Source organism: Nothoprocta perdicaria, unplaced genomic scaffold (assembly GCF_003342845.1).
Source record: "Nothoprocta perdicaria isolate Ctin4 unplaced genomic scaffold, notPer1 scaffold_6, whole genome shotgun sequence".
Classification (NCBI taxonomy): Eukaryota; Metazoa; Chordata; class Aves; order Tinamiformes; family Tinamidae; genus Nothoprocta; species Nothoprocta perdicaria.
The window spans coordinates 3,184,509-3,197,178 of NW_020455865.1; the positions used below are offsets into that span (position 1 = coordinate 3,184,509).

At 54.3% G+C, this 12,670-nt stretch overlaps 1 protein-coding gene across 1 annotated transcript; it reads left to right on the plus strand.

Annotated features, from left to right (window-relative positions):
* The first annotated feature begins 6 nt into the window (after positions 1–6).
* Positions 7–11,808, plus strand: FAM163B (family with sequence similarity 163 member B). The gene is made up of 3 exons (XM_026049516.1): positions 7–80; positions 10,840–10,955; positions 11,375–11,808. The coding sequence occupies exons 2-3, from the start codon at positions 10,863–10,865 to the stop codon at positions 11,759–11,761; spliced, it is 480 nt and encodes a 159-aa protein (XP_025905301.1). The 5' UTR covers positions 7–80; positions 10,840–10,862; the 3' UTR covers positions 11,762–11,808.
* The last annotated feature ends 862 nt before the right edge of the window (positions 11,809–12,670 follow it).

The window sequence follows — 12,670 nt, forward strand, 5'->3', positions numbered from 1 at the left end:
TTGATGCTCTCCAAGCTGGAGGCTCCGTCAGGCGCGCTGCTCACCTGAGAGAGACCCAGGCGTGATTCCCATGTTTGCAGGTAAGAGCGAGGATGAGCCGGGGGCTGCGGAGCCGCCGCCGGGTCCCAATGCAGCCGTCGCCGGGCCCGGTTCCCGGTTCCCAGTTCCCGGGCTGCCCCCGAGCTGCCCTGGCTGCCCTTGCCTGGCAGAGCCGCGCTGGGATCGCTGCTCCCGGGGAGCTGCAGCCGCTGTGGGGCCGGCGGCAGCACCTGCAGCGGGAAGCGTGCAGAGGACCGGCCCTGTCGTGACAGTTGTGGCTAGGAAGGGGGCAGAGGGAGCTGGAGAAGCGCTCGGCATCCGCTGCCTTGTGCGGGAGCATCTCGGGCGGTGATGAGCAGGATGCTCCCGGTTTCGTTTTGCTGCTTCGTGCCCTATGTCGAGAGCCGAAGCCCCACAGGAGCCACGAAAGCAGCTCTGGGGGTCCCGGGGGGGATCCTCCACCCTGCACTTGGGGACACAGCTCGTGTCCTGCTCCTCTGCAGGGACAGCTCCGTGCACGACGGCCCAGGGCTCGCACATGGACATTGCTCCATGCACAGCCCGCGAGCCGGGGGGCTGCGCAAGGCAGAGCCCCCCCGAGGGAAGCGGCTCTTCGTTTCCCGGTACCGAGTGGTTTCAGACAGGATTATTTATGTTTGACAGAGCAGCTCGCCCAACTCGGAAGGCAGTGGGGGAGTGCTCGTGCTCATCAGGGTAGACAGGTTTCTGACAGAGTAAATTGAAGGTAAGAGAAGGCTGCACTTGGAGGTTCAACAGCTTGTCTTCTAGCCTGAAAAAGAGTAATGAGATCAGTGTAAAAAAAAAACCCTAAGTGGTAAAATTAAACACCGAAGCCTTCCATGATGGATGCCTGTCATTTTAGGGAACCTGGCTGCTATTCCGATGCGTTTGGAGTGCCGACAGTTTTCCCGATTGACCTCGCTGGAGCAATAGTGCCCTGCGGATTAGGTTTTCCCTCTTGTACCTTATCCCTGTGCTGTGTCAGCGTGTCCTGCTAAAGGACAACAGCTTCTGTATGGGGTTTCATGAACGAAATGCATGAAAACGCTTGCACTTAGGCACTCGTGTGATGGCCTATGGCTTGCAGCCCTTTATGGTTGTTTTTCTTCTTTTCTGAAGGGAGCAGAAAGATGCCCTGAAGTTGTCACTTGGTGAAAAGACAAGTCAAACACCTCAAGGAGCACACAGCTGTAATTAAACCTGCAACCTCCTTCCTCCCCACGCTGCTATTTCTATGCAGCACAGCAGCAAGAACTCGCAGGGACTGGCGCTCCGAAGGCACCAAGAACTTCAACCAAATGCCCCCTCGAGTGCCAGGCAGGGATTTATCAGTTTTCCCTCCCTTACTGGTTTTCCTTTCCAAAAAATATGGTGATGGGAGAGGGGAAGGGAAGGAAGGAGCCGCTTGCTCCTTTCTGCTTCCTTTTCAGCAGGCTGCAAGTGCAGGTAGCTCCGAGCCGGCTCGAGCACAACAGCATCGCAGCAAAAGCGGTAGCAGCGCCGTGTTTGTTAACTGCAGCTCCGCCGGGCTCTGGCTGCATCCAGCAAAGCTTTGCAGGGAGTTCCACTTGTCAGGATCCATCCTGAGCCCTTTCCGTGCAATAATTCCATGCAATAATTCCGTGCGATAACTGCAATGGTCTCCAAAGCCTCGTGTGGGTGAAGCTAGAGTCTGGTCTGAAGGTTTGGTTTGGGACTGAAAATATATTGGGTGATGGAGTGTGACCCTCTTGAGACCTTCTGGACACATTGAGGTCATGCTGAGACCTCCGTGCTGAGGTAGAGCAGTGGGAGCAGCCCTGACACGAGGGCTCTGCAGCCACCAGGCCAGGCAGAGGAGAAAGCTTAAAAATTCGGGTAAGGTTCTGAAATATTCTTGGATATTTCAATGAGAAGGAAGCTGTTTTGGCTGAAATTTCAAGGACTGGCCCTGCAGTGGCCGTTTGGGATGCTGTTCCCAGATGAATGCTTGGATGCTCGCCAGGGAAAAACCACATTCAGGCCGTGGCAGCTCCCACGCAGGCCCTTGTGCTCCCCGATTTTACCTGCCCTGCTGGTAGCTCAGCCCAGCCTACTCCTTGCAGTGCAATTCCTCCTATTCCTTACCTGCAGAACAAAAAAACCCACCCATAGTGACAAACCAGCGTCATCAGCAGGCAATTGGAGCTTGTCAAGCTTTGCACTGCACTAATTTCCCCGCAATGGGGAACGCGTGCACCTGCCTATGATCATATAGGGGACGAGCTATAGGGCGCCGTATGCAACGCCTACATGGGGCCGTATGGACGGCATGGGGCCGTGCACGCAGCCCAGCCTCCCTGCGGTGCCGTCCCCGCTCCTTGGCGTGTATCAAAGAGGTGGAAACTTGTCCCATTCCCTTGCAACAATATCTGACATTACCCGAGCAGTTTGCCCTTGGTGTGTTTCCAGAAATAGTTGAGGGCTACAGTAGACACGGGTGACATCTGGATGCATTACCGTGGCGCTCGGAAACACTCAGCAAACAAGACAGGATCCTTTGTTTAAAGGTTATTTCAAGAGACTCCCGGCGAGTTAGCTGGCCATGCAATGGGGAGAGCCTTAATGGCCCCGTGCTAATTGCCTTTTTTCTGAAGGATGGTTTTTTTTAGAGGAAAATTGCAAGAAGCCCAAAAGCGGCCGCCCTACCCGTGGCACAGACTTGATGGAAACAGGAAAAAAAGGGGGTTTTCTGTTTGCTTCGGTGGTGGGTGGATCAGCCTGTGGGGAGACCAGGGTCCAACAGTGACAAGGAGCCTCGGAGCAGAATTAAAGCACCATAGGGTCCAGGTTGGCATGGGAGGAGAGAGAAAGAGCTTCCTCCCAAGCTTGGAGGAGAGAGAAATCCCGTTTGCAGGGAGCAAAGCAAGCAGCTCAGAGCCCGTGCAGCGCCGAGCCTGGCCCCGGGACATGCGGATTTGCTTCCCGATGCCCGTTCCATGCACCTTGGCTAACACCAATGGAGCGGGACTGGGGCCACGTGCTCCCATGTCTTATATGCTCCTTTGCCAACAGTTTTCACCATTGAAACCAACACTTGTAGGGCCTTTTTTTTTTTTTTTTAATTGCATTTCTATTAAATTCCAGCTTTGGCTTCTGCACTGATCACTCTTTTTCTGGCATAAAGATGATGATCTTCTTGCTGGGCAGGATGAAGCCCTCTGCATGGCCAATGTTCGGGATGGTTTCGAGGCTGCATTATGGATTTTCTCTGATTATTGAAAGATCTCAGCTGCAGAAATTAGTGATAATGGGAGTGTTTTGAGTGGTGGGGTGGCCTTCCCTGGGCTGCAGCCCCCTGGGTAGCTGCAAGGCTGCAAATTTTGCAAAAAAAGGGAGGTTTGGGACTTCCCTATGCAAGGGGATGCCTGTAGGCAGGAGGAATACACAGGGAAGTGCCTGAAAGCTGCTGTTTTACAGCATGCAAATTGTAGCTCTACTTACAGGGATGATTTCCTGCCAGAAAAATTACCTACCTACGAGCAGCTTTGCTCGTTTTTATCACCAATTTTCCACCTTTGCTCCCTGGGGCTGGATGTTTATTTTTTTCCTCCTGGAAATAATATATTATTTCCTGCCATAACTGGCAGCAATGCTGCAATCATCTCTATAGACCTCGGAGCGCAAAGACGGAGACTGCTGGTTGTGCTTGTAACGCAGGGCCTGGGGCATACGGCAAAGAGCAGCTTTGCACGAGGAAAACCTGGAAAAGTCCAAAATATGCAGTTTTTGGCAGGTTTTGGTGAGCGGGTTGTTGGGCACTGCCCTCCTCTGGTGCAGCGAACGGATGCAACTTGAGTTGAGCCATGGAAATGCAGGCAGGTGCTGTCAGGAAAAAGCAGGGATCTCTTCAGGAGGGGAAGGAGAAGAAGGGTTCATTTTGGTTCACCCTCGGGGTAATTTTGCGGAATTTTAGACAAAATACAGGCTGGGGGATTACTTCAACCATAGGCTTGTCCCATGGCTTTTCCATACTCCTTTTCAATTGCAGGCAAGGAGAGGGAATGAATCTGCCCATGGTTACCCCGTTTAGCATCGCTGCCTTCCTGGAGTTATTCCTGCCTCTCCCAGGGCCTTGTTGGGAGTGGATTTGGTTCTCAGAAATTCAGATTTTCTTGTTTTGGATGTGCCTTCCCGATCCATCCCATGTGCACACATCAGCTCTAGGGCAGCGCGTGTTATTTAAGAGCGTTCGGTACCAAATTCCCGGTTAATACAAGTGAACTTGGTGAAAAGAAGTGAGCTCATCGAAGGAAACTTGTTCACCCATCAAGTGAAGGGACGAGACCTTCAGCCGGGAGCTGGAGGGTCTCATCCCACCCATTCCCACGGGCTTTCCGGCTGGCTTGGATGCAATCCCGCACACACGTTGTGACCGGGGTTACCTTCCTCTGGCTTTCCGTGCCAGCAATAATATTTATTTGGCTCCTGGGAATGGAGAGGAAATGAGTCCGGTGGCGTGCGGAGAACCCTGCCGCGCTCTCAAGGGCTCCAGCGGCGTCAAGGAGTCACCTCAAAGGCAGCGGCTGCGTCGCCGGGATGCTGATGGCAGGCAAAAAGGTACCCGGCGTTGTGATATATCATGTGTTTTGATTTCGGAAAGATGCCATCCCTGGGAACAGTCGATATTTCAAACATTTGATCCCAGCAGCTCTGTGAAGCCCACGTGTTTCCAGGAGGAACAATCTGTGTGAAGGGTTTTGGCTGTTTCTTTATTTGTCAAATGATGATTTTCAGCTAAGCTGTATGAAATACTTAATCTTTTCTGCCTTTTTTTTTTTTTTTTTTTTTGCATATGACTGCTTTGTTGTTGTAGGTTCTCTTTCCTCTGAGTTAAATCTTTTCTCTCTTGCAATGTTCAGGAAAAAGCTGCAATTGAATTAAGGTGAGAAAAAAAAAGAAAATTTACTGGAAATGGGTCATTATAAGTAGCCAAGAGCCCGAAAATTACTCTCAGACTGCTGTCTGTTTTCACTCTCCCGATGTGGCAATGATAAATCCTTAGCAAAGGGGCAATGCAGGGGGATTTTACTGCCTGCAGTTGCAAGAAAACTCCCCGTTGCAAGAAGCCCCGAGCCTTCCCGTTTGCAGTGAGGGCAGTGTGCAGGTTTGCACATCCCCTGCCACGATGTGCAGCATTGACCCTGCACGGATCCATTGCACTGAGCAGGGAATGTGAAGCCAGCAAGCCCCAAGTCCCCCTGTCCCATAGACAGTGGAGCTGAGCTAGTCGGAGCACTAAATCTTGGATAATCCCTCCATCACCCACTGCTTCGCTCGCGTGTCTGGGCACCTCGTTGGAGTGTGGTGGGAAAAAAACCTCTGCTTTTCCTTGCACCGCTTAAACTGGAGCAAGGGAAAGCAGTAGCTATGGAAACTCCACACTCTAGTTTGGGATTTTGTGGGATTTTCTGCCTGCTGGCGTGGAGGGGGGTCTCCCTGGCGCCCTGCTTTAAGGCCAGGAGCTAATGTCATTGCCTGGAGCCCGTCCTGGCCCTGCTCCCTCTTCCTTCCTTGCAGCCAGCGACACATAACTCACATCACCGGGAATGAGCCTAGGAAGCAGCAGGGCCCTGGGGGACACGTGGAGATGTCACCAGACCCGTGACCAGGGGCTATGGCACAGCCAGGGGACGTCTGCTAGCTCTGGGCATCGCAAGGAGCCACGGATGGTGCTGCTCCATGTCTCTTACCATGGAAGATGCTCCTTGGAGCGCTTGGCTTTTAATATATGCCAAGGAAATGGGGCTTTCTGCTGCCTCCATCTCAAGTTGTCTGGGGCCTGCTGCATGCAAGCAAATGAGGAAGAACAGTGCAGTTCACAAATACTTTAACCTGCCCAAAATCTTCCTTCCCTGCTGAGCTGACTTGTCACCTCTTGGAAGTGCAAAGCCGGCTGGATTTTCCTGTTCGGTGGGAAGGTGCACTGCACGTGTCCTTCCTTGCGCTTGGGCTGAGATATTGCACGAGAGCGGAGTTTACACCAGCCTTTAGGCTGCGCTTTGCTGTCCATCGCGCTGCAGGGCTTTGCTGTGGCCTGAGGCAGAAGCTAAAAGCACAGGCCAGGACTGAGACTCTTGCTCTTAGTAAACTAATAGCAGCAGTTCGGGTGAGCTGAGGTTCAGTGCAGAGGCTCAAAACAGCCCCGTCCAGGGAAGTGTCTTTGGTGGTTGAGATCTTTCCTCCGTAGCAGTGATTGCAATAGCTTATTGCAAGCTGGCAATGCCAAGAACTGGTCGCCCTGATGCTAAATATCTCAGGCCGACTGCGCCTCAATCAGGACGCAATTAAATGATGCCATTTATGAAGACAAGCCTCTATTTTGCCTTGCTTTTTTTGAAGTTTGGGCTGTGTGCGCGCAGTTTGGGTTCCCGACTGCTCTCCAGCTGATGCATGGGAATGATTCCTGGTGTTAAAGCAGCATGTGAGCGGTGGGATGGTGAAAGGTGGGACCAGAGCAGGTAAAACTCCACTGTGTTGGATGAAATCCAAGCGCGCTGGGGACCGGAGCAGCTCCTGCTGCTGCTGCTGTTCAGCGGAGCCAGTTCGGCCACGCACCGGCACCGAGCACCTCCCTCGTCTCCGGGGAATGTAAATGCACATTTTCACAGCAGGACAAAAGGGAAGAGCAGGGTTATTCCAGCCCACTCTGCTCCAGGCAGTGCAAGCGCCTGCAGCCTGCTTTGCACTGGGCAGAGCCAGCGGGTCCCCAAATCCCGGGAAGGGGCAGGTTCCCGAGTCTCATTCCAGGGCTCGGCGCTTGCTCTCCCCTCGCCCTTGCACTCCCTTTAGCATCTGCAGACATTTAAATTCATGCCTGGAGTTGTGCTTAGCAAGTCTCCAAGCCGCTTTGATGAGCTGTGCAAATATTATTTTTCATTAGGCGTGATTTAGTCGTATTGGAGGATATTATTGCCTCATTACAGCGGCGCACGTATTCCCTCCTGCAATGTGCCGGCGCGAGGAATCCCCGGGATCGATCCGCTTTGAAGGCTGCCTGCTTAAGCACGCTGGAAAATCAAAAGCTCGGGAAGAGCCAATTTCCAATTTAAAAAAACAATAGAGATCATTTGTGGAGGAGGGCAGGCAGGATCCCTAATTGTGCCGGAGATTCCTGCTTTTTATTAAGCGTCTCTGTGATTCTTGTAAGCTGTGCATGGGGAAAGCCCCGGGTTCCAAGCGGCTGCTGCTCTGTGCTGAATCCCGGGAAAGCCGGGGCCTGTGCTCCTGGATTTCCTTCCTGATGAGCCGCTCACCAGCAGAGCATCATCCGGCGGCTCCGGCGGCTCCGTTGCTAACAGTGACACCTGCAGGGAATGTATACGGCATGCTGGCAGCCTATGGAAAAGCCATATAGGATGTGGCAGCAAAACACCAGCTTTCCTATGAGTCCCCGGGCTGCCTCGCAGCATTTAGGGAAGTGATGCATTTGGGCTATAAACTGATGCCAAATTATAAGAAGGACCCCCAGAGGGAGCAGACTTGCTGCAACGTTCCCATCCTGACCATCCAGGGCTGCTCCTGGCTGCAAAGCACCGGGATGTGGAGGATAACCTCAGGGGTTATCTCGGGCTGGGAGAGAGGCATCCGTAGGAGCAGGAGCGCGGAGCGGGCCAGGATCGTGTTCTGATTCGTGTTAGCTGATTTGTCACCCCAAAGGCCGGGCAGGGCTGCAGCCTGTGCGTGCAGCCGAGCTCTTCCCGTGCTGCCCGAGAGTCGCTTCCCAAACCCCTTCTTATCCCAGGTATCCTTATCCAGGCATCAAACCCCAATGGGCAGGGTAGGGAGAGCCCCGTGCTCCTATGCATCCCACAGGACAGAGCCTGGAGGCTCCCGGCAGCCAAGACTGATGTGCTAAGGCTGGAGAAGATGCTCATAAAATAGGAAATGAGGATACGGGAGATACAGGGAAGCCCCACACTGAGACACGGCCACATCCCGGCTCTTCGAATCCCTGCTGTTTACGCAGAGCATCATCAGCCCCGGGGCCAGAGCCGCTGCCGTCACGAGGAGGAGCGAGGAAGAGAAGCGAAGCGATGCAGGCCGCCCGCTTCGAGTGCTCTTCCTATGGAAAGCCACGTTCTCCGCCTGTGCTTCTGGCAGCCGCCCTGGCCGCTGGCTCCACAGACGCAGAGTCTCCGGCTGGCACCTTGCCCGGCTCTTCCTAGCAGCCCCGCTCTGATTCATTGACTGGGTAGGATTACAGGAACCGGGGGAAACGCAGGAATCAGGCTGCACTTGCCACCAAACGCCGTTTGGGCTGCTAGCTTATTCACTGCTTCCCCAGCGCGCAGGTCAGGGGACGGTTTTGGGTGCTGGGTGATGAACTCCGCTTGGAAACCTTGTGTCTGGGGCTTGTGAGGACAGTGGCGAGTGCCAAAGATCTCAGGGGCGAGACCTTTGTCCTGGGCTCAAGGGTGGGGTGGGATGCAACGGCATGAGATGCAATGGGATGGGATGGATAGGATGTCTGGAGACCCCGGTCTCCAGAGAGGAGCTCTGGAGGTTGTTCTTACCCCGACATATCCCCAGTTTTGCACATTTTGGTGCTCCTGCAGCAATCTCCACATGTTCCCTGCTCCCACAGTTGCTGGGATGGTCCGGCCGGATCGCAGGAGCCTCCAGCACCAGCGTCTGTGGCCCTGCTTGGCCGCGGAGACTTGGCTGGAGCCCTTGCCATGCTCTTGACCGCGGCCACCTCGCGTGCTTGGAAGCCGTCCTCCAAGCAGCTCTGCTTGCACAACAGCTCCAGCCTCTTCCTAGGAGAGCCCTGCTCGGCTCCCAGGAACGAAACTGAGCTGTGAGCAGCCCAGGGCTCGCTGCGCCGGCCGGGGGGTCCTTGGAGCTGCTGGTTGGGCTCCTTTCTCTCCTCCCGCTTCTCCCTCCGGCGTTTTCGGTGCAATTCCACAGTGTCCTGCTTTCTGTTGCGGCGGGAAGCTTCCCGCTGGCCACGCTTGGGTGGGAGACACCTCCTCGGGGGGCTCCTGTGCTCAGCCACTGCGGCGAGGCCGAGGAGCAGAGCGATTTATGGGTTGTGGGCTGGATTCCAGGATGCTGGGAATGCCCTGGGGGTGTGAGAGGCACTCGGACAGCACAACCCCAGAGCCCGAGTCCTGCAGAGGACCCCGGCACCGTGTCCGGATGCCCAGGGTGACTCCGGAGGACAGAGCTGGAGTTGCAGGGAGCTCCGTGGGCGCCTGCGGAGGCTGCGAATGGGAAAAGCCTCCTGCCCAGGGCCTGCGGGACTCTCCTGCGGTTGGAAGGCAGGAATTGGTTGCATCCAAGTGCTCCTGTGCCTGGCGCAGTGTCCCAGGAGCCGCTGTGATCTTGGCAAGTGACAGCGCGTGTCCCCGAGCTGGGAGAGAGGGTCACACCATGTCCCCATGCTCCCCATCGACCGGTTTGGAGGGCCTGGGAATGCTCATTTTATAGCGAGAAAACCCCCAAAAAAGCAACCTGGCACCACCGAACCGCAAGCAGCATGGTGAGCAGGGCCGGGCCTAGGTGCAATCCCGGGATGCAATTGCCTTGCAGTCCAAGGTGCTCCACATGGATGGGAGCAGGATGGGATGGATTGGGAAGGGGTAGAGGGTTCCGGGTATCCCGGTGTCCCCGCCGGGGTGCTGCCTCCCCCCACCGCTGCTGCTTGCTTCCCCCCAGACCACAGCGGAGCTGCAAAGCGCTTCCTCCTTCCCAGATATTTATGACCGAATATATGAATCCGGGAGCCTGCGGAGCGTGAAATTAGGAACAAATGTAAAAAAGAAAAAAAAAAAAAAAAAAGAGGTCTAGACAGGAATTGTTCTGCTTGCGGGCTCTGCACCCCCCTCCCGCCCCTGCATGCTGGAGAGTTCAGTGCTTCCAGGTACTGGGTTTTAATAAGACAAGTATGTTAGGGGTTGGGGGGACGAGTGAAATGCAAGGGGTCTCACTCTGGCCCCAGCGATGGGACATTGGGCCAAGTGCAGCCGGCACCGCCTGGGAGCACAGCAAATCTCTTCGGAAAAGTCATTGCACCTAACTCCCCCATGCACTTTCCTTGCAAGCGTTTTCCGAGCTCTTTTCCCCCTCATCCTTGGGGGGTTTTGCCGGCGGAGGCGAGCGGGACTGGCGATAAATCACGCTGGCTCCCGCCGCTGCGCTCAGCAGCCGCATAAAATGTGATACTGCTTTATCCATTCAGCACTTACCCAACTTTAGCAGGACATTAAGCGCCTGAAAATATGCCATAGATTTATTTTCTTTGGAAGCTGCCTAAATCCCTGACAGATACGGCTGCTTTTCCTCTGGTGCTGCAGCAATTTGGGGTTGGGGTGGCGGCTTTTTAATTTTTTTTTTTTCTGTTTTAATGTGATATGGTGAGTGGTGGGCTGGTTTTGTGGAAAGACACGGAAAATAGGGAAAGGCTCTTCCTGCTGCTACGTGGAGCTCTTGCCACCATCATCCAGGTTGGGATGCATAAGTCTGCCTCTTCATCACAGCAAACATATCTAAGTGTAACAAATGCATCAACATTGCAATTAATTATCTACACTGAATGCATAGAATATATATGCATATATATTAATTTATATGCATATATATATTAATTTATATGTATTTTTATAAAATCTAATGTGTGCTTTTATATATATAAGTATATATATATATTATATATATTTTTTATATATATATAAAATATAAATATATATAAAAATAAAGCAGGGATGAGGAGGGACGCAGGACTGGGCTCGTCACCTCCTGCCGCGCTCTCTTTTGCAGGCTGTTAATGGAGAGGCGGGCGGATGACAGCCGGGACCGTGGTCATCACAGGTGGAATATTAGCGACTGTTATTTTACTCTGCATTATCGCTGTCCTCTGCTACTGCAGGCTCCAGGTAAGGGCTTGCACCCCCACGCTCTCGCACATCCCCCGGGAGGGCCGTCGTGGGCTCCTGGGTGCAGAGAGCAGCCCCTCATGGGTTAAAACCACAGAGGAGCGGGTGGCTCCGTGTCCCCACCGTGCTGCTGGGGCATTGCAATGTGGTGCAATGTCCTTTGCACCAAGGGGAGCAAGCCCAAAAAGGGGCTGGAGCAACGTGCCTTCCAGCTCCAAGCTGGGGCACCATGCAATGCAACCCCAAAATACATGTATATGTAGAAATATGTGTGTGTATAGTTTTTGCATATATATATATATATTTATATATATAAACATGCACACACAGAGCCCTCCTGCATGGAGATATATAGATATATGTATAGGTATATAAAAATATACATGTCTTGCAAGTCTGAGCGCTGCCTCCCGTTCCAGTACTACTGCTGCAAGAAGGATGAGTCCGAGGAGGACGAGGAGGAGCCCGACTTCGCCGTGCACTCCCACGTGCCGCCGCTGCACTGCAACCGCAACGTGGTGCTGAGCAACGGGCCGGCGCTGCTGGGGCCGGCGGCGTTCGGCGCGGCGCCGGCGCCGTGCCCGGGCTGCGCGCCCTTCGAGCCGCCCACCTTCTTCCTGCAGGAGCCTGACGACGAAGAGGAGGATGAGGAGGAGCTGCCCAACGGCGGCGAGCGCGTGAGCTACGGCAGCGAGGACGGGCTGCCGGTGCCGGCAGCGCCGGGGCTGCAGGCTCTCAACCCCAACCGCCTCTCGGCCATGCGCGAGGCGTTCTCCCGCAGCCGCAGCATCAGCACCGACGTGTGAGCGCGCGCCCCGGCGGGGAAAACCGCAAGGAAAATGTGAAAAAAAAAAAAAAAGCAAAAAAAAATCAGCAAGCCGGAGGAATGTATTTCTGCAATACGCCGGATTGCTAAAGGGTGGGCAGGGAAACTGGTGTGAGGGCGAGTTGGGTGCAATGGGGCCGCGGGGTTTTTCTAGGCTGCCTGTTGCAATGGGGTTTTTTCCTTTGCTTGTTTTTATAAAGAGCTTTTTGATATCGGGCAGACTTTTGTAAACAGCGTCCCCGTTGCTCCGCCGGGGTTCCCTGGGGCTCAGCGGAGAGACGGGCTGCGATGGGCAACGCGGGGACAGCGGCGCCAATGCTCAAACGGGCTCCTAGGGAAGGAGGGAAAGCTGCGGAGAGCGGGAAAAACACCCCCAGAGCCTCCCCCGGGCAAGGAGCAGCATTTCTCATGCAGGGAGCAGCGTGCTGGGAGACGGGGAGGGTGCACGGGTGCACCCACGCAGGCACCTTCCCATGGGCGTTATAAAAAGCCACTTTCTCCTCCCTGGGAATACGGGTTAGATTTAAGCAAAGCTGCGGCTGAGAGCAGCCAATTCCTAGGTGTGAAATGGGGCAGTAAGAGCTTTTTGGGGGATTTCTGTCCTGCATCAGCCCAGCATGTCCCAGGCTCCAGCATTGCGGGTTTCCTTCCCGCTGTCTCCATCCCACCCAGGTCAGTCTCAGCCCATCACCTCCGCATCCTGCCTCTCACCTGAGATAAAAGGCTCTGACCTGACATTCTTCACATGTTACATTTAAGGATGGGAGGAGAAGGGAAAAAAAAAACAGCATTTGGGGCACCCAGGGTGATAAACCCCGGCTGCAGCCACCCAGCTCTTTCACCTAGGACCTCGGAGGCTTTTAATCCCAGGGGGACCCTTTCGGCATCC